The 21,682-nt window shown below is 35.7% G+C and overlaps 1 protein-coding gene across 6 annotated transcripts in view; it reads right to left on the reverse strand.

Annotated features, from left to right (window-relative positions):
• Positions 1–2,022: 2,022 nt before the first annotated feature.
• Positions 2,023–21,682, reverse strand: part of Add3 (adducin 3) — a 120,718-nt gene continuing 101,058 nt past the window's right edge. For 3 of the 6 annotated variants that reach the window (XM_071610929.1, XM_071610931.1, XM_071610930.1), the window contains exons 3-15: positions 19,813–20,008; positions 15,715–15,866; positions 14,682–14,762; positions 13,773–13,922; positions 13,177–13,320; positions 12,965–13,063; positions 11,817–11,999; positions 10,237–10,494; positions 8,783–8,902; positions 8,305–8,391; positions 6,323–6,446; positions 4,851–4,946; positions 2,023–4,240 (exon numbers count right to left, since the gene is read on the reverse strand). In XM_071610929.1, the coding sequence (XP_071467030.1) occupies positions 3,948–4,240; positions 4,851–4,946; positions 6,323–6,446; positions 8,305–8,391; positions 8,783–8,902; positions 10,237–10,494; positions 11,817–11,999; positions 12,965–13,063; positions 13,177–13,320; positions 13,773–13,922; positions 14,682–14,762; positions 15,715–15,866; positions 19,813–20,008 (1,983 nt within the window). In that variant the 3' untranslated portion in view covers positions 2,023–3,947. The remainder of the gene's footprint in view (positions 4,241–4,850; positions 4,947–6,322; positions 6,447–8,304; positions 8,392–8,782; positions 8,903–10,236; positions 10,495–11,816; positions 12,000–12,964; positions 13,064–13,176; positions 13,321–13,772; positions 13,923–14,681; positions 14,763–15,714; positions 15,867–19,812; positions 20,009–21,682) is intronic. The other 3 variants (XM_027929870.3, XM_071610932.1, XM_071610933.1) reach the window with 3 other exon arrangements.

The raw sequence follows: 21,682 nt of genomic DNA on the forward strand, positions 1-21,682 counted from the left end.
GTTTTCAGGCTTTCCTTCAGATGTCTCCCCTGCTGCCAATATTGTTTTTTTTTTTAAAAAGGACTTCTTTCCAAGTCTTTGCCACCTCTTAAACAAAGGTTACAGATCCCATGTTTTATAGATGCAGTGGAGAAAAGCTGCTTTTTTATCCTAAGGATGCTGTCACCATAGTCATTTCATTTCTTCATTCTAGGGGTGATTCATCGCAGGGGAAAATTCTTCCAAATCAAAAGTCAATGTTTTATCTTGAATCTACTTGTATAAAAACATGAGTTCACCATAGCTTAGTTCAAACTAAGGGAACTCTCTCCTTAAGAAACCACAAAAATGTACACTGGAGCCACAAAGAGACTATCACACAGATGGCACTGGTGATTTTGGAAGTCTTAATCTATGGGTAAAATACCAACACCTCCTTTTCATCTTCAAACTTTTCAAACTTGGTTTCATCATGTATAAAATGGGGTTAATATCATCTACTTTACTGGGATGGTGGGAAGGGCAAATGAGTTAATATATGAAAAGCACAGCATTATCTTTGCTATACAGAAAGCATATGGGGGGGGGAGGGCACCAGGGGCGGGGAGGGGGGAGACTATCAACTAGGTCCTCAGTCAAAAAGATGACAATTATCAAAGGAAGCTTATATTGCTATACACAGGCATGAAACCTCCAAGGAGGTGCTCCCTCTCAGTTTTTTCTGAGACCACACCTTAAACATTTTCAATGTGTTCTCCATAGTCACTGCCAGGTGATACCTGTGTTGGTGAAATGGGACATGATGAGATGGCAAGGTTCAGGCAGTCTAGTGAGGAGAATAAGCAACAAAGGAAATGTCTTCCAAGTTCTGGGTGTTTCACAACGAACATGGTGCCTACAGACCAAGAAAAGGGAAGCTGACTGCAAGGACTGGAAGCATAGAGGATTATTAGGTCTATTACACCCTCTAGTGGCCGCAAAGAAGACTGTTCTTAAACTCCCAGTTTGGCCAAGATTGCAACTTGGATTATGCACACAGCTTCTAAAACCAAACCAGTTTGCCTTAATGTGTTTCTGCTTATGTTAAAAAAGGGGCAAATGTTAAAATAAACCAGTGTGGCCACAATTTTACCCATTCAGTTCTCTTTATTTCCTGCTGAATGAAAATACTGATAAAAGAAAGGGCATAAGTGACTGCTTCTCAAATTACATTGATTCTCAAGGGAGAACTGAAGATAATGGTCTTTGTTACTTTATGGAAGGCAATTCTGAAATGAGCATCTTTCTAAAACAGCAATTTTTCACCACAGGGTTATTTACAAGCCAAGGTAATAATTAAATATGCCCAAGACTATGAATCTATTCTTCTTTGCCCAAGCCCTTCATTTTTATAATAGTAATTATAGTTAAAAACTTCGATTAACCAGAACCCTCAATTAACATAATTTTCCCCCTTGCACTCTATTTATAGGACAGGGTAGGAAAAAAAAAATCACATGAAATTATTCACGTAAGGGATTTTAGTTTAAAAATCTAGGGTGGGTTATTTTACATTAAGTAGAAAAGGAACCCAAAAATCACATTAACACCACAATTGTCAACATAGAAAATACACATATAACTGGATGAGAGGTGAAAGGCAATGAAGAGTATTTTCAATGTAAATATAATGGAATGATAAATTACTTTCTAGTCTTTCTGCTATTTTTAAAAATATTATTTATATAATAAATTCAAAGTCAAAGATAGGTAATGTATACACTGAATTCCTATCTTACAACATCTTCTATTCTACATTGATGAATATGAATAGTAGAATTGAGATTATCAGGATCCTAAGGCCACCATGCCTATCAAAAAATAGGAAAAAAAAAAAGGTTCCTTAGGGAATATTTCTGTCTAAATGAGCTGAAATGAGGAAGGTCTCATATATCTATGTTTTATATATAAATTTTCAACTAATTTGAAAATACAATTACCAACAGACCACAAAATGCAGCTAAGTAAGCAATCCCGAATGGAAACCCTGTGATACCAAATCCATATATTTAAAATACTGTTTATTTGTGATTTAACATTAATTAGCATAACATCTAAGAGAAATATCAGATAACATTTATACATTTTTCCACAGGACACAGGTTCATTGGCTCATCCATATGCCAAAGCAAGTAAATAGAGGCATTAGCAAAAGGTGCAATAGTTTACTGTGGCATTTAAAAAATATTTATGCACACTTCATTCATTTAGATATATATATTTTTAAAAAGTTATGGAAAAGCATAGTTCACAGGTTACTGTTTCTACATATGTTGTAATACAACAAATGATGTAGAACATAAAACAATCCTCAAATACACAGTTAAGCAACTGAAAGTTTCCACTAAGAGATTAGAACACTGATTCCAGTAGTTAGTGAGATCTAGAATGACATTTCCAGGTTTTGTTTCAATTCTGCTTCACACTCACACAGAACCAGCCCAGAACACACTGTAGTCAATGTGATTTTGAACATGCCAGCTTACCTTCCAGAACACTTTGGATTACTTTTACCCACTGACTGTTTTGGATCATTGATTTTACAGATTTGTGACATTACTTGGAAAAAGGGGGGAAAACTATATTAAGTCTAGGTTTAAATTTGTATTTACATTAGAAAGAAAGTTAAATGAAAAGATAAAAAAGGTTTGTAAAAATCAAAAAGTGGTAGTTTTTTCAGTGGTGAGATTGGACTTACTGATTTCTTCTACTGCTGCTCTCTAAAGGTACACATGTTAGAAGGATTTGTCCTTTTTAAAACTCAAATATCAACCAACACATTGATTTTGGCAGAGAAGCAGGATTTTAGAAATTTGGGACCTATTTCCAATAAATCACTATATATACCATTGTGAATATGAATCATTCTTACACTAGAATTCTTTTCACATCCCACCTATTGTTCCCTTAATTTTTCACTTTCCCTTTCATTCTTTTCATTTGGTTACTTTTACAAGATTTTCTTCATTCATTAGCAATACTAAGAGAAAAATACATTATAAGGTTCAAATATGAATCTAGATATACCTTTATATGCTCTAATCCCCGTTTGATACCAAATCCCTGGATTCTTGAATTATATTTAAGTATACTCAGTACCAAGCAGTCTCAAATAGGCTCTACTGTTAAATGATTGGCTAATATGCATATGACACTTTTATACTGAATGGTATACAAATATCTCAACATACAAAAATCGTTTTTGCCAGAGTTAAACTAAATAACCCATGTTATGTGTATAAAATCCCCTTTTTTGAAAAATAAGGGGCTTTCTAAACTAATAAAAAAGGAAGTTTTCAAAAATTATAGTTTATTAAAATGACTTTTTTGGCAAACAAAGTTATTTCAGGTGAGGAAATTTTATACTATGAATAAAATTTCAAATGAATCTTTTCTTTAAAACTTTTTAAAAAATTATGTGCCAGTGTATACTAATGCTATAGATTCTTGTCTTAGAAGCTTTTAAAGCATTCTGTTAATGCCCATTGAAATAATGGGGACCCAAAAGATATAGTCAATAATCATGGTAAAAAATTATAATCTGATTACCAAGTGAAGCAGGTGTTGAGAAATAAAAATTCTCACTTGTTCATTGGCAATTTCTTTCCAACAGATATTACCCAAAAGGTCTGAAATAAATCAGACAGATATCTGTTTATGGTGAATTAAAATACTTCTTCAAGAGGGCAGAGCTAATTAAAACTATCAACTTTTAAAAAATTCAGTCATTTTTGGACATATAAGAGATGAATTTGAAAGTTTTTTCATAATGTTTTTCTTTTAGTAAAACCTCTTTCCAGTTCTTAAAGTCCAGTTTGCTCCATATCCCCAAATCTGTTCTACCACTGTATATTAATGATCAACTTAAATGTGGTATTTAAATGTGCAATGTCACACTATAGTAATAAAAATTATAAAAAAGATTTTATTTAGGCTTCAACTTTCTCCTTTTTTTTGTTCTTTTTCAGAAAAGAAGGAGTACGGAATTTCTTCTTTTTCTTGGATGGTGATTTTGAAGGAGAGCCATCAGGTGACAGGACTTCTTCAATTTTTTCTGGAGACTTAATGGTAATCTCGATGTTTTCTATGGTGGTGCTTGTAGTTAATCTACTCACTCGCTTAGCAAGCTCATCTTCAACATCATGCATATCATCCTTGCCATTTACTACCATGACAGGCACTTCCATGGAGATGAAGCTCTTGGAAAATAGATCATGGTTTTCTACAAAAGGGGAGGAGTTTTGGGGGGTTATTTTACATAGTTAACATTTCTGTGTTATTTTGCAAAACAAAGATTTTAGCAATGTATTAAGAAATTACTTTAATTCTGATGAAGACAGATGATTATTTTAATAAACATGGCTCTATTAGCATGAAGCTAATTTTCTTAAATGATATAAAGGGGTGGAGAACAAAGTTGTTCATCCAAAAAGTAAAAGCTAGATAATTCTGGTTTAATACATAACTGTTATAGTTTCATTTTAAGTTAGTATAAAGGAGGAAGACAACTTAAATATTTTTATTTAGTTTTGGGGTCATTTGGCAATCAAAACTGAAAAAGATTTCATGCTGTTCATTGGAAGATGCATGACAAGCCAATTTTAATTCCACAAATTCTTAAGAATGATGGGTTGCCAAAATTCAGATTAAAGTATCAATGGCTGAACAAAAGTAGCACCTCATTTAGTAAATAATATAAAATTACTGTGATATTTTAGCTAAAATCCATGGTGAATTTACCATGATCAGTTCAATTTCTTACATGAAAACAAATGACAGGGGTGTACTCTCAAGACTACTCAGTGAATGCTATGGGAAATTACATTGAATACCTTCTAATTTTTCAGGGACATTTTGCGGTGACTGAGTTTGAGACTGAATTTGTGAAACAGATGAAGCGTCATCTGAGAGTAATTCCTGCTCAGCATCTGTTGGATGAGAGTTTAGTTAAAAGCCATGCAAACAAAATAAAGAAGCATAAGAGTTCAGGGAGGTTAGTGCATACATCAAATATCTGCATACACAGAGATGAGAAATTCTTCAGCTCTGAGCTGAGTCTGCATGCTAACGGTTATTCCATCTATCCATAATGAGGCACTAAGAGGTGATTAATGTATTAAAACTTTCTGCCACTAATAGTAATTTTACATATAGGGTTACAAAGGAAGCATGGCTACTGGCAGCCCAGGCAAATAATGTGTGTGCATTTAGCTTTTGCTAATGTTAGAAAACCAAAATGTACTGAGCAGCCAGATGAAAAGAACAATGAAGCCTCACCAATGCTGCTACATTAATGAGGTAGAATGCTTCACTGATTTTTGAACAATATCCAATTAGTGATTTCTGTCAGAGCAATATTAGTGAGCTAATTCAGGAGGTCATAATGAATGTGGAAGAAACTATTTACAAAGGTAGATATAAAAGGTGATGGTTTTAGAGTGCAGTATTTGTTACCTGGCATCTTTAGGCTTTCAAAAAATGAGAAATTAAAGAGGACATTTTACAAAAGACCCCAAATAGCAGTAGCTTCTATCCTTACGTCAGCATAAACAAGTTCAATATACCACTTAGAACATTTAGTGTGAGTACATTATTGAGTTAGGAAGATTTGATTTTTTGACAAAGGCACTATAACAATGATGAAAATGGTTCTTCCTTGAATGATCCAGATGTCATCATTAGCTCTTCCTATAGGATATCTAACATGGACAAAAAGTCTTTACCTATTGGCTTCTGTTCTGCTTTGGGTAAAACTATGCTGTGAATGAGTTAAAGCAGAATCTTTTACCCTCTTTTAGGGTCACAAACTTCTTACTCCTCCAGGCTAAACTCCTATATCATACACAATTAATCATTTGCTTTCCAGGTGGCTCACAAGACTATCTGAAGCTTATCCAAGAACCCAAGATTGAGAACCCCTGCTAAAAAAAATTAGCTAGACTGTTTTAATGAATAATTCTTACTATAATACTAACAGACTGCCTACTAAGAGTTTCAAAGTCAGAAAGACTGAACTGTGCTAGAGTGAGTGTTCATGCACTTAAGAAAAATCACATAACTTCTACCAATTTATTTTAAATTTTGATTTTGAAATGACCATGCTGGTACCTTCAGATACTCAGGAAGATTTTATAAACCACTAAAACCACATACCTGTGAATCTATAATAATTTCAAAACAAAAGTTTTAAAAAAGCCATATACTATGAAATGTTCAAAACTATTTGAACATTTTCATCCAATTTGAGTGGCTCTCCTGTTATCAGTGTGTGGTTATCCTATGCTTAATCCCCAAGTCAACTAACCTTCCAGGCCTTGCTGTTTCCGTTCGATTGTCTTCTTATACTCTTCAAGTTCTCCTTCTGTGAGATGACTGAATGGGTTAGGAGGAGCTGGTGGGCCATGATCCTCATCTTCAAATTGCATGGTCTTACAAAGGGAAAAAATCAGACTCGTTGCCAAGAATTTTACTTATATCTTTCTACCTACTTATTTATATATCCTCATATACACAAACACATAAATGTATTTATGATGAATGTGATGCCCCACTCCACAATAATCATAAAAAATGATGAACAAACTTTGTTTATAATACTCTTAATTAGATTAATGCTCTGGACTACTGATTCAATGGACTAAAACTGTCAGCATGTTTCTTTGATAAGCTTGTATAGGTGAATTAATTAATTTTCGTGGTGTTGAGGATTGAAACCAGGGCTTTGTTTTGTACATGTTAAATAAGTGCTCTACCACTGAGTTATACTCCTAGACACTACTAATCTTTATTTGTTAAGACAGCCAGGTGTGGTAACACACACCTGTAATTCTAGCAGCTCGGGAGATGGACAGGCAGGAGGATCACAGGTTCAAAGTCAGCCTCAGCAACTTAGCAGGGCCCTATGCAATTTAGTGAGACCCTGTCTCAAAATAAAAAATAAAAAAACAGGCTGAGATGTGGCTCAGTGGTAAGTGCAAATCCTTGGTAAAATACATACATTAATAAAACAAAATTAAGACAAGCTCTAATAAGTCTCACATAGCTAAGAAATCAATAATTGCTCCATTTCAAAAACCTTTGTAAAAAAGCCTTTAAAAAATGAAAATGTATGGGACTGAGGATATAGCTCAGTTGGTAGAGTGCTTGCCTCACATGCACAAGGCCCTGGGTTCAATCCCTAGCACCACCAAAAAATAAAAAATAAAATTGAAAATAGGACTTCTTTAAATTTGCTATAAAAACAAATTTTTAGTAATTTTCTCCTAGAAAGAGATAAATAAGATTTTCAGTGATATCTGGCAGAATGAACTTCTGCATTTATTTCTGGTCCCCCCCCAAACCTCATCTACATGACAGTAAAGGAACAGTGGGGGAAAAGAGAAAATAAAGTGTGAGAAATGTTAATTCAGGTTTGGAAGATGAACAATAGGTAGAAGAATGGGTAGGGTTGAAGTCTCAGTCCTACAAAGAATGGTGCAAATGAGAAGCATGCTTAGGTCTGGTAAGGCTCAGAAACCAGAGGCATCAGGTATCACAGAAGATGCAGGTGAGGAAAAGCTGAAAATAGGGGATAATTTAAAAGCCTAAAAATAAGAAGAAAACACATTTCAAAGTCCCCTTCCCTATTCACTTCACTGGAGAATGGGGTTTGGGCAAAAAGAGAGTTTTGTGTGAACTGGTTAAATCCTCATCTTCCATAAGAGGTGTAACTACTTTTTATTTATTTATCTTCTAAGTATTAAGGAGATAAGTGCCCCTGGGCACTTGACAACACAGTCACATTGCCAGTACTTTTTTAGACAGGGTCTCACTAAGTTGCAGAGGCTGGTCTTTGACTTGGGGTTCTCCTGCCTCAGACTTCTGAGTAGCTAGAATCACAGGTGTGCACTACCACACCCAGCCAGTAACTACTGTTTTTAAGATAAAGTTTCCTTCTCTGAAATGGGAATTACCTTAAAATTTTATGGCTTCCTACAATATAATTAGCAGTGTTTTTTCTCTCTTATGATATACAAAGTAATGCTATTTGAAATTTGATGAAATATACTCAAGGTTTAAAAACTGATAAACTTAAGAGAAAGCAGAATAAAGATGCTATTTAGAAACAGGAAGGTAAATGCTAAAAGAACAGAAAGTGCTTGCCCCTGGAATTGTAAGTCTTATGGATTACTTGACTTTTTAACTTGTACTCAAATTAACCTTAGTAAAAATGTTCCTATTTAAAAAACAACAACAACAAAAATATGTAGCAGATCAAAAACAAAAATCATAGTTCTTCAGACTTACAGAAGGAGGCTTATCCACAACAATTCCAGCCAGCAGCTGAGACTGTGGTCCTGCAGTTTTCAAGTCATATCGGTTTTGTTCTCGAATCTGAATTGAAACAATAACAAGTTCTTGGGAGAAACAGTGCAGATGACCTTTGCCTTCTCTTTTCCTAAAAGCTTATTATTGGAAACTTCTTAGTAAGTCTCTTCGATGCCAACCTCTGTGAAGATCCCTTTCACCATCCTAACCCTCACATCATTCTCTGTTACCCTCTTGGCTGGTGATTTCCTATCATTTTATACAGTTAGAGAACTGCACTTTCCCTTTAATGCCAACACAGTCCAAGGCAGAAATACGTTTAATACTTCTTCCTTATGTTCAGCAATGACTAGCACAGGGCTGCAGGTATTCAATATAAGCTATAATTACTGAGTCAAATTTTTTTCTGTATTCCTATATTTGTTACTAATTATATTCAATCAGGACCACATCTTACCTTATTTCTCTTTTCTAGTACCTCATTTGGGTTTGTGTTTAGAGGAACGAACTGATTGGGATCTTCAATTTTGATAGGTGTTCCACTACTAACTTTGGAGGAATCCTCTGCCTTCATCCACTAAAGAATAAAAAATTTCTTAGAATGAAGCTTCTAAGTATTAAGGAGATAATTGCAGCTGCTCAATAACTGTTAATAGTCTCATGGGAGGCATATATCACCAATCTTTTGAAGAATTTCACTAAGCAGTATCTCAGTAGTCAATTGATTTATACCACATATCAGTTAGGAAAAAAGCTCACAAAAGCATTCACTTCAGTTTAAAAAAAAATAGCGAACAAATGCTGTTACTATTCACATTAATACTCAATTACACTGCTAAATGAACTTTCTCCTCTTGATACCTAAAAACACAATGCAGAAACTATTTCCAGAGTGTGATCGATCTTGTCTTAACTCACACTCAGAGTTCTGTCTCTTGAACTGAATTTCATCAGATGAGGATGGTCAAGAAGTCACTGAAAAGGACTCAAGCCAATCTCTTAAGATATAGTTTTCCAGACCTTGCTTCTTATTTTTGGCTAACAGAAAAAGGCAAGCCCGTAATCAGCATTTTATGATGGTGTGATCTTGTAGTACACAACACAATAGAACCATAGGGTTGGAAGGACCTTAACTAATTCTCATTTATTCCACACTATGACCCATAGAGAAGGCTAATATTTAACAAGAGTAATTATGGCTGACCACCAATCTCTGCCAATAAAGTGAGTTCTGGAGAACTTATGCATTTAATTATGTTCTTTTACTGGAGACAAAAAAATCTTATAGGCCAGGGGAAAAAACCCTTTGATGCCTATGTAGGCTTTTCCATATTGAATGTCACTGATTCATATGACAGGATGAACTAATATTGAACAGCTAGAGAAAATTTGGTGGTAAGTACTCCACCAAAAACCAAATCTGGAACAAAATTCTAAAAAAGAAAATAACCCATTTCTCTAACTACAAGATATTGCCTAATGGTAACAAAGTATAGTAATTCATGCAACTCTGGAATGATTTGGTGTTTATAACTTTTATAGTTCTGATTCACAGGTATAAGACAAACTACACAGCAGTATCATGTAGTTGGTAAGGCTAGACTTGTGTCAGATGGTTGGCATTCAAGCCCTAACTTTATCATTAAAAAACGATTAGTTAGTCCTTCTTGCCTTGGTTTTCTCATCTGAAAAGTAGGGAGAAAAACAGCATTCAATCATATTAGGAGAAGTAAATGAGATCATTCTTGAATGGCACTTGGAGTAGTACCTTACAATTAATACCTAGTAAATGGTAGCAATATTATTTTTAACATTATGTTATACTTTCCTAATAATTTAATAGGACATTCAATTCATGAGTTAATTAGGCAAAATACTTCAAAAGGCAAACTATGTAAAATAGTGGCATACTGTGATTTTGGTCCTGGGACTGGTTTCCCCATTTCGAGACTCCTCAGGCACATTCACTTTCATATAAGTATTTGGTGAGTTCAACCATCTTGTTTTTTCACGCTGCTGTCTCTGTGCCATGTATTTGAGAGGAGAGAGTGGCACTGTATCATCTTCAAAGGAAAAAGCAGTCACAGTTGCTGGGATTTCCACATCACTCTTATGTCTAGGCTTCTCTCGGATGAGAGGATGCCTGTAAGCATAGCCGGTTCTATACCCCTAAAGGAGGGGGAAAAAACCACATTTGAAGCAATCAAACCTGTACCAACACAGCATTTGCAGTCTATTTCTTTAAACAAAGATTCAAAAAGACTTCTTTGTTACAAAACATAGAAAGGGGAAAACATCTTTCTAAACCCCATATAACCTCCATATAAAACTAGAGTTGAAATTAAGCAAATTTCGAGATCTGGTTAAAACTGATTGCAGCTGGCACTGCAATTTCCACTCAAACAACTCTTTCTGACAAAGGCAACTTCTAAATTGCTGACCAGACACATTTTCCTGCCGACAATATGGTTTTCGGGGAAACCAAATCTCAGCGCTTGTTTAAGTCTTTATTTCTGGGTTTAAAAGCACTCTGCCTTCTGATCATTCATGGAAGAAGGAAAAACAATGACATCTTCCAAACCATGCATATGACAAGGGGTTAATGTCCAAAATTTATAATGAACTAAAACAACTAAATAGCAAGAAAAGAAATAACCCAATTGAAAAATGGGCAAAGGACCTAAATAAACATTTCTCAAAAGATAACATTCAGATGGCCAACAGGTATTGAAAAAACACTCAATATCACTAATGATCAGACAAATGCAAATTAAAGCCACATCTATTAGGAATGTAAACCGTGTATGGAAAACAATATAGTGGTTTCTCATAAAATTAAAAATAAAAATACTATATGATCCTGCAATCCCACTACTGGATATACAAAGGAACTGAAATCAGTGTGCTGAAGAAACATTTACATTCCCATGTTCATTGCAACAATCACAACAGCTAAGATAGGGAAGCAACCTGTGTAACTATCAGTGGATGAATGAATAAAGAAAATGTAGTACAAATACGCAATGGGACACTATAAAGTCTTAAAAAAGAAAGAAATTCTGTCACTTGCAACAATATGGATGAACCTGGAGGACATTATGGTAAGAGAAATAAGCTAGGCACAGAAAGACAACTGCATGCAGAAACTAAAAATGCTGAACTCATATAAGCAGAGTAGAATGGTATATATAAGGGGATTGGGGTGGGGAGAAGTTAGGCAAAGAATACGAAATTTCAATTAGGAGAATTAAGTTCAAGAGATATATTGTGAGACTTGGTGACTATAATCAATAACAATGTACTGTATTCTTGAAGAAAAAAGATCACATTTACATATCTTGCTGATTCTTAAAAATGTGGTTAAATCATACTGAAATACGTCCATAGGGTCAGACTGTAGTCCTGGAAGAGTAAGGAGCCATGTTCTAAAATCAAAGGGAGATGGAAGTCTTTGCTTTTGAATATGAAGTTTATGTTTGATTTTCACCTACCAAATTGTCCAGAGTCCTCATCAGCCCTTCAAATTCAACCTCGCCAACCTTCCATTTCTGATGGGAACCCATATTTACACCTCCTCCTCCAGATGCTGCTACAGTGTGAGTGAAAGCTTTATACTTCTGAAGGTCCAGTACAAGTAGATTGTCTACTCCACCTGCCCCTGCTAAGGCCCGTACCTGTTATCAATGGTAAAATAAACACACTCAAAACTGAAAAGACTGTAATAGGTATTTTACTTTCAAAAAAAGCACAATTTTCATTTGGCAAGTAGCTACAACACTCGTTCAGGCTACTAATAGCAAAGGCAAAGCAATACTCTTAAACAAGTAGGCAGGTGAAGTATCTTTTTCATCTATCTGAAAAAGAAGTTTTCCCATGGCTATCCAGTTAACATTTGTTTAAAGGAATATAGAGATACTACACTTTGAATTTAACAATATTCAGACAGAAGTCATCAGTTAATTGTCTTAATTATAACTTTTCATAGCTCCATTTGAGAAGAGGGATCATTAAAATAAAAAAGAAGTTGGTTATTAAGTTAAAGCTGGTAGAAGATTTTTTTTTCCTTTTTTTGAGACCCTTCCCATAAATTAAATTACCACCATTTGATTCAAGAGAATCTGCTTGATTTTCTTTAAGAGGGAAATTTGAGCATTTACATGTACTCAGCTTCTCCGTGGGAAAAAGTAGTTAGTAAATATCCAGCCTATTATAATAAAGAGGTTGTGGAACTGTTAGAAACTGCCTGAGTTCACAAAACTTCTGGCACTAGTCTTTTTTTTTTTTTTTCTTTTCTTTACAAAAGTGACCACATTACATCTGACTTTTGATGATTTGTGGCTGCCTTTGTTTCTCAATTAGTACTACCACTAGAGGGTGAAAGATAAAGAAGGACTGTGGGACAAATGATGTTTATAACACTTAGATTTGTGTGTATGTGAACTTTGATTTGCTTTCCTTCTATTTTCAATTCAAGAGATAAATAAAAAGGGTTGCCAACTCGGTGAAGTAGAGGAGAAATTCTCTTAAATAGCAAAATAAAAACCTGCCAATCAATTGGGCTTTGGAAATAAGTAAACATAAAATCCAACTAAATGGGTAAATAACGAAGCAATAAAAACGGGGGAATAAGTTTTCCTACCTGAATCTCACAGGCTATCTGCACATTAAAAATATAATGAAAAGCTTCTTCAACTGTTTCTCCAAGTGCTACCACTCCATGATTCCTGAGTACCAGCACCTAAAATAGAATCCCCAAAGCAATCACTTTAAATAACTGGCATAGCTCACACTGCTTTCATCAACAGCAGCAGCAACGAAAATAGCTCTTTAGATGGAGACTCTACTATATACCTTACAACTTGGCCCCAGAACTTTCTGCAGTTGAATTCTCTCCTCCTGCTCATCAAGTGATCCTTGGTAGTCATAATAGGCAACATCTCCCAGGATAAGGGACTCTTGAGAAATTGGAAGGATCCCACACTTCATGGAGGAGACCTATTTGATTGGGACCAAACCAAGATAACACATTTAGTTACTACATATATTTTCATAGAAATCTGATTATTTAGGCAGCTTATAAAGCACTGGTCTATTCATTATGTTCACCACTGCAACCCATCCCAAAACGACATAGGGGATACAACTCAATTTAAATGATGTGTCAAATATTATGGAACAAGTTAGCTCTAAAGTACCTCAATAACCCAATTATTACTGATTAGTTTTAAAATCCAAATGCTCTCTCTCTCTGTTTTTTTCCCCCCCCCCAGAATAGTAGCACTTGATCCCAACAGACTTTTGCTTTCTGGGTATGCAGAAGATGAATATTTCAAATATGATTTTGAATGGCAGAGTCTAAGGAAATGTAGAAAGTACAGCATTGGTTTGGGAAAGTCATGGAAAATACATTTTCTAGAGTCATTGGTTTTGGCCCTTCACTGACTTACAGCTGCAGTAGCAAGGGTATGGATGTGTATCACACATTTAACATCAGGACGTGTTGAATAGATGGCAGCATGGGGACTGAATCCTGTATGGTCAATTTTCAGGTTAGTGCTTCCCTGGTCAACCACTTCTCCAATTATATTGACTTTTACCTGGAAAAATTACAAAGACATTATTTAATCAACATATATGTATCAAAGTTTGTGTTCCAAAAGCTAATCCAGGGAGTGGCAAACTTTTTGGTAAAAGGCCAGGTCGTAAATACTGTAGACTTTGTGGGCCTCTGTTGCAACTCCTCAACTCCATCATTAGAGTAAAAAGGAAGTCAGAAAGGATTTGTAAAAGAATGTATAGTTTTGCTCTCCTAACACTTTATTTATAAAGCTGGTAATCTGCAACACAACTTAGTATTTAGCAAGAAGTACAGTTTTCAAGAAACTAACCTAAGGCCTTCACCAGAGGTTTGGTCAAATCTACATTTACTGAATTGGCTAAAGGACTTGAATTTACTGACACTGCATCACCCAGAATCAGTGTAGCTCCAGCTGTTCTATGAGCTGATGATAGTGGCTAGGAATACAATCACAAGAAGAAGAAAATGCTCGGTTGAATCCTTCACTCACACCACTTCAACTGTTTAAATGTCATTACAGAATACACATAGACTGTGTGTTATGTTTAAAAAACATAATTCCAGAATGTACAGGATAGAAAAATTTCCTGAGATTCCCTCCAAACATGCATGGGTTAACTAATAATTCCTCCACCACGTAATTTTCCAAACCCTCACCATTCACTAGTAAACGTTTCTCCATTCATACCATTTTCTTGTTCCATCCTGTCCAAAAGGTAAAAACTGTCAGAAAGCATAAGGGAACTCAGGAAAAGTAACATAGGAATAAAAATTATACCAAATTGGAGGCTGTGGCTTCTGAAAAAGATAGGCCTCTGGGAATTATTATAATATGGTCTTGCTCCTTACTTATTCTTACCTGGAAGAAAGAAAAAAAAACAAGAAAAACTTACTCTAAGGCATTCTTATTTTGCAGTGTAAGTGTGACCAGAAATATATTTTCGATAAATAATTATATGGTATTTGGAAAAAAAAATAAAACAAAAATTCTAGGTCTGCAACATGAAAGTTTCCTTAAGTTTCTCTCAACTCTCTAGAACTTACTAAAAGATTCTGACATGATTTTCCCATTTACTGGGCTTACCTATAGTGTTACTTTGGGGTTCTAAATTTGTTTAGGGTCAGTTATATTCATAAAAAATAAATGCCGACATTATCCAACCCAATGTGGTAATGATTATAACCTTAATTTGCAATACGGAAATTAGGGGGGAAAGGGTAGGAAAGACAACAAGATTTCTTCTTCAGAAGGAATTAAGGTGGAGATGGAAAAGGGAAACTAATGAATGGCCAGAGGAAAAGGAAGAAAGGTTGTTGGAAAACTGTACCATGTCTATTCCATGTCCATCAGACAATATTTTAATACTTTTTTCACTCCAAATACTGTCTTGGTTCCAAATGTGGCAAAGTAAAAACAAGATGATGGTGAACAGGAAAAACATATTTAACAAAATAAAAACCAGGGAGGAAAGTTCCCTGGCCAATTTGTTTTCCTTGCCCCAAATGCTTTTCAATGCCACTGATGATTATATATAATTAGCATGGAGAGAGACAATTCTAACATATGGTGTCTTTCTGAATAGGTTCTACAACTGCTCTACATCAAAGGAATAACATAGTAAAGGGAGACTGCTTGGGATTGTAGGCTTTCCCTGGGAGATAAGGTTTAAATAAGCATGAGGTTGTCATCTAGTATGCTGGGTTCAGAAAATAAAGTTTGAAAACTGGACTTCCAAGTCATGGAGAGCACAGTTGCCTTTTAGTTGGAATTTTATTAAAAAAAAGAAAGAAAGAAAGACTAAAGAACTTACTGAGATGTACGTATTTGCCAGGTGTGCCCATCCAAACAAATCTGCAAGTCTGTATAGGCCGGCAAGTTTACAACGAGTAAGTTTTTCTCCCTTCACATAGGAGGATGTATCTGAACCAGGAAGGTCATTGATGGGTGTGACCATACCAAGACCTAAAAGAAAAAAAATTGTGGTGAGAGACTCAAGTCAAATAATTTCTTACCTGAAAATCAGATGCCAGAAAATAACTTGGAATATTCTACTGAGTCTTGTAAATAATCGGAAGTTTATTAGTCCATACAATGTTTTATTAGCTTTCAGAAACATGTACTGAGAATAAAAATAAGTATCAGCTACCTTCTGTGATTGCTTGGTAAAAGGTGCTTTATTAATACTTGTTTGGAAATGACCATAGCAAAGGGTCACATCACTTGAGAAAATGGTTACAGACCTCAAAGGTGAAAGTTTAATAACAGGTTACTTCAAATTTTACAATGAAAAGACCTACAATGTAAAGAATTTCTACTTCCTGACCTCTGAACACTAGGGCAAGCTTTCCTGCTGTCATCCTTTGTACATTCCAGCCAGCCAGAAAAATACTTTTCTCGTATCTCTTTTGACTTTTATTCAAACATAAGAAAACATTTGATATAGAAAGAATATATACAAATAATAGTTTGGCTTCTGTCGTTTTGAAGGTCTCTAACAATCCAAATGCCATGTTCAAAGTTCAACTTTTGCTTAGCTTTCATTCTCCTTGACCTCTTTATAGCTTGACACCATTTCCCATGGCCTTTTTCCTAGTATTCTTCCCCAGGCCTGAATAATGCTGTCCTAGATCTCTTGTCCCCTTTCTACCTGCTTCTCTTCCTCTTCAACAAGTTCTCTTCCCCCTTCTTCCTCTGACTGTAGTTCTTTCTCAAAACTCACGTTTCCATTATGTTCCCTTCTTATTTTACTTTTCTCTATGAAAACATTATACACCCCTAAGCCTCCCCACCATATGAGTGTAAATGACACTCTGATCTTCATCTCTGACCAGGTCCTCCTCCTCATTCTTCAACCTGCTATTTCTAACTTCTTGCAACACAATAACTTAAAAATTAAAAGAATTTGAAAGTATTTTTACATTATTTTTCTCACCTTTTCTCTTTACTATTCTAATACCAATGGCATTACAATACTTATAGGCTCAAACCCTGAGTGACCTTTACCTGTGGGACACCACAGGTAATTTGTCATTATCTTCTATCATTCTTTTCTTCACAAGGTCCCTCACTTACCATACCTGAGTTCAGACCTTCACTCACACACGGACTCCTACAATAAGCCCTCCCATTTTTGTCCCTGCCCTTCTCTATAAATCCATTCTGCATAGAACCATCAGACTTAGCTTCCTTACGTACTACATTTAACCTGAGAATGTGAGATCAGTAAGAACTTTTAAAGAGAAGTCCCAAATGTGAAATCTTCTAATTTTGAAATGTTGCAAACTAAATCAAAGAAATAGATTCAATCATATATAAGTCATACAAAATAATGACATTTCTGAAATTTTAGAGTTAGCCATTATCCTACCTCCTACTCTCTACCTACCCTTCCAATTTAACTTCCATTTTGTAGGCCACCACATAAATATTCCAGGCACACTGGTCAATTTCTACTTCCTGACCTCTGAACACTAGGGCATAGCTTTCCTGCTGCCATCCTTTGTACATTCCAGCCAGCCAGCCAAAACCCCTGCAGCTCTGTGTTTCTGCCATGGAATCTAGGACACTCACAGGACACTTCTCTTATTATTTCTATTTTTCCCGACTAGTCTCCTCTTAGAACTTATGAAATTTTCTCCTTGGACTCTTGTTTTCTGCCTATGCCTTCTTGTACAATTATTTAATTAATGCCCACAGCTTTGAGTGACACTGCTCTATGTCCATCTGCCAAATCTCTCTCTCAAGCTCTCACACTGCATTTCTGACTGCTACGGGATCTTGGCAACTCAAATTGAGCAGGCCCAAATTTGAACTTCCTCCATTTCCAAAGCCAAACTAGATCACCAACTCTGGGATTTTTCTTTCTTTCTTCCTTCCTTCCTTTTTTTTTTTTTGTGGTGCTGGGGATTGAACCCAGGGCCTTGTACATGTGAGGCAAGCACTCTATCAACCTAGCCCTCAACTTTCCTATTTTTGTTAACAATATTATCAAATCTCCCAGTCCATTTTTCCCGCAGAATATATCAGTGGTCTTTAAAAGCATCTTTCTGCTTAAAAGGGCTTCCCATCAGAGCTAGGGCTAAATTAGATTATAATATAATTTATATCCAATCATATATAAAACCATATTTTAAGATGATCTGGCCCTGTGTTTCTGATCTGACTTTGTTCTACTGTGGCACCTTGAAAACCATGCTCTAGACCATTGTCTTTATTTTTATTCTTTGAAGAGGCCAAACTCATTCCCACGTTTTCCTCACCTGGCTCCTGTACTAGTTTCTCCATTTTTGGCATGGTCCACTCCTTTTTGCTATTCAGATTTCAGTTTCAATGTCACCTTTACAGAGTATTCTCTGATGACGCAATCAACATATCCATCTAGATGCTCTCTGTCACACTGACCATATTGCATAGCACTCCCTATTCTCTGATCATCTTATTTATTTAGTTTATCTTCTGTCTCTTTGACAAAAGGAATCTTGTCTATATTGTTGATCAGTGCACTCCCTGGTAACTAGAAATGGTGCTTGGCACAGATAATATTATAGAAAGTGTGAACCAAACTAACTTTTTTTTTGTACTGGTGATTGAACCCAGGGCACTTAACTTCTGAGTCACATCCACCCCTTTTTATTTTATTTTTTAAATTATGAGATAGGGTCTAAGTTGCTTTGGGCCTCAATAAAGGCCTAATTTGAATTCTCCTGCCTGTGCCTCCCCAGTCACTGGAAATGCAGACATGTGCCACCACACCCAGCCTGCCTCAGCTTTTGAGTTGCTGTTTCTGCTGTAGGATATTTCTCCAAAGTTAGAAAACACAGTCACTAGGGAACTCATCATTCTTCCCCTCCCCAAACACAGCAGTCCTCTCTGTTCTGCATTGGACTTGCATTTCTCATTGGTTCTTCCCTTTAGGCCTATGACCACTCCTCTAATAGGTCAGTATATCTCACACTGGGATTCTTTCAAAGAATCTTTAATAACTGATCTTCCTGACTTCAGTTTCTTTCATTTCCTGGTACTCATCTAAGTTATCACCTAGCAAGTCTCTCTTCATAATGCTTTCCTCTTTCCATGCTGGTAGCCCTTCTTAGTCCAAGACCAACTCTTCTCCCTATGCTTCCACACCAGGACTCTGTTGCACCAACACAATGGTCTACTTGAAGTAATACAACTATGCTCTCACCTTGCATGTTCCCACCACTGCATGTCTCTTTACACTGTTTCCTTTATTTGGAAAATACTTGAAATCCTACTCACAAATCTCTAACAAAGAAGGAAAGAAAGGAGAAAGGGACAACAAACAAAAGGAAAAAATAGAAAGGAAAAAGTCCCTCATCTCTTGAGTCTAACCTAAAGCAGCTGCTGGCAGTTCTCTTTGTACTCTGTGTACCTGCCCTTGCACTAGAGCATCACAGCTGATATGTACAGTTCTGGAACTTAGTACCTTATGATTCTTAGTACCCTGACACTGTTAAGTTCACAAATTGTTGCTCTCATTAAAGAGCTATACTGAATGAAGAAAATGCCCAGACCCTTCTTTCTAACTACTGTATACTTTAAAGTCTGGTTAGCTAAGGTCTCTCTTCTCCCACCAAGTCTTTTCAATCTCCTCCAGCCAGTAATCCCTTCCAACTCTGAGCTCACAGCTTGGTGACTCATGAAACCTCATTAGACAATTCCTTATGACTGCTTTGTAATTTTTTCCTTATAGTTATCTTGCAGTATTAATTAAAATATATTTATCTGGGGCAGGGAACCATGTCTTATAGCTATTTTGTAATCTTCAAAGTCTATTAAGTGCCTGACAGATGTGAAAAAAGATTTTGACACTATGCTACTCTTAAGTATTAAGATGCTATAAACTTTAAGGACTGAACCTGAGCAGAATATGCTGCTAGACACGTACACTGTTTCAAAGTAGAAATAAAACTGTAATTTTTAAAACTCTCCAAAACTGACATACTGAGGGGAGGTGAAGAAAATCCTGAGAAAGAATTGGTCATGATATAATCTGCAATCTGTTGTAACGCTAGTAATCCAGTTGGGTTGTGGCCTTTCTTCATCTGTTCTTGAATAAGGCATTCCAGGTCTTCCCGAAAAGCCTGCAATACACAAAAATAACCACTGAGCATATATATATATATCTCACTTGCAGCAGAATGACCCAAACTTGCTCTGATATAATGAATTATCCTCTCCTCTACTCCTCCTTTGAATAACTTTACCTACACTATTTATAAACAAATAAAAACATAAAATAGTAAAACATTAGAGGAAGCAAGAAACTTGCTTTTAGGGGAGGAAAAAATCATTAGACATTCTTTTTTTTTGAATTTTTTTAATATTTATTTTTTAGTTCTTGGTGGACACAACATCTTTTGTTTTTTTTGTATGTGGTGCTGAGGACTGAACCCGGGCCTCACGCATGCCAGGCGAGTGCGCTACCGCTTGAGTTATATCCCCAGCCTAGACATTCTTAATCTCAAAGAAAAGGAAACATTTTAATATCTGCACTAGACAAATATAGATAAAACAACTGTTATTAATTAATATGCAACTTAAGCACCAGGTGTAAACCAATATAAAGAGACCATTTCTTACTTAGCAGCTTTGTCATCTGTTAGTCAGTCCCTATTTGAATGGGGCTTCACTGAAAACAGTGATTCACAGCAGAAGTTTTTAGTAAGACATACTAAATTGTGGTTTCCATTTTAAGATTTCCATGGCAATTCCTTAGCTCCATAAACTCAATATAAACTAGTAAGAAGAACTGAGGATGAATTACTTCCCTTTTATAATACTGTCCTAGAGAAATTACACTTCTTTCCAATTTTGGATTCCATATTTTCCTATTCTGGAGCTGTATTTTCTTTGGGGGGGGGAGTGGGGTGGGGTGGCACAAACTGTTTATATAAATCCAAATCCTGAACATTAAGAAATACCTCTATTCCAGTAACTCAATGAATTGTTAATATGATTTATCACATAAAATTCCCAATTCTTCACATTTGTTGAAATAGTTCATTTTGTCTTTCCATCACACCCAACCAATATTTATTTTATTAAATTGTCATTTGTTCTCTTGCTCATATCTATTTCATTCATTTTAAACATGAAGGCTCTTGCAACATAAATCACTTAAACCCTGCTCTTCTATTTGAGATTAGCTCAAGTCTATTTCATTCATTTTAAAACATGAAAGCTCTTGCAACATAAATCACTTAAACCTTGTTCTTCCATTTAAGATTAATTATGTGTATAGCAGGATGCTTGGCCAGAAATTAAATTCAGTTTCTTTCCTCTTCACCTAAGAGGGAGAAGAAAGAGAATTACTTTGGAATAACCACCTCCAAGAGGGATACATAGGAGCTCCTTGGAGATTGCTATGGAAATCTCTTTAGAAGGGTGGATCTCTGGGTTGGGATTGTGGCTCCGTGGTAGAGCGCTCGTCTAGCACGTGTGAGGCCCTGGGTTTGATCCTCAGCACCACATAAAAATAAATAAATAAAATAAAGATATTGTGTCCAACTACTTCTTAAAAAAAATGTTAAAAAAAAAAAAGAAGGGTGGATCTCTTTTGAGTTCGGTGATAAGTACTCTTCCTTACAGGGGATGGGGGAGTAAGATCTCTCGGGAGTTCCCACTTAGATGTAGATATGCTAAAGGATGGTTAATAGCCCAGAGGTCCAGGGATTTTCTTTCTTTAAATAATAGTACAGCATCCTGTGGTGGGAAGAGGAAATGTGGTTTTAAGGCTAGGAGATGATAGATGTTAG

Source organism: Marmota flaviventris, chromosome 4 (assembly GCF_047511675.1).
Source record: "Marmota flaviventris isolate mMarFla1 chromosome 4, mMarFla1.hap1, whole genome shotgun sequence".
In the NCBI taxonomy this organism is placed as follows: domain Eukaryota; kingdom Metazoa; phylum Chordata; class Mammalia; order Rodentia; family Sciuridae; genus Marmota; species Marmota flaviventris.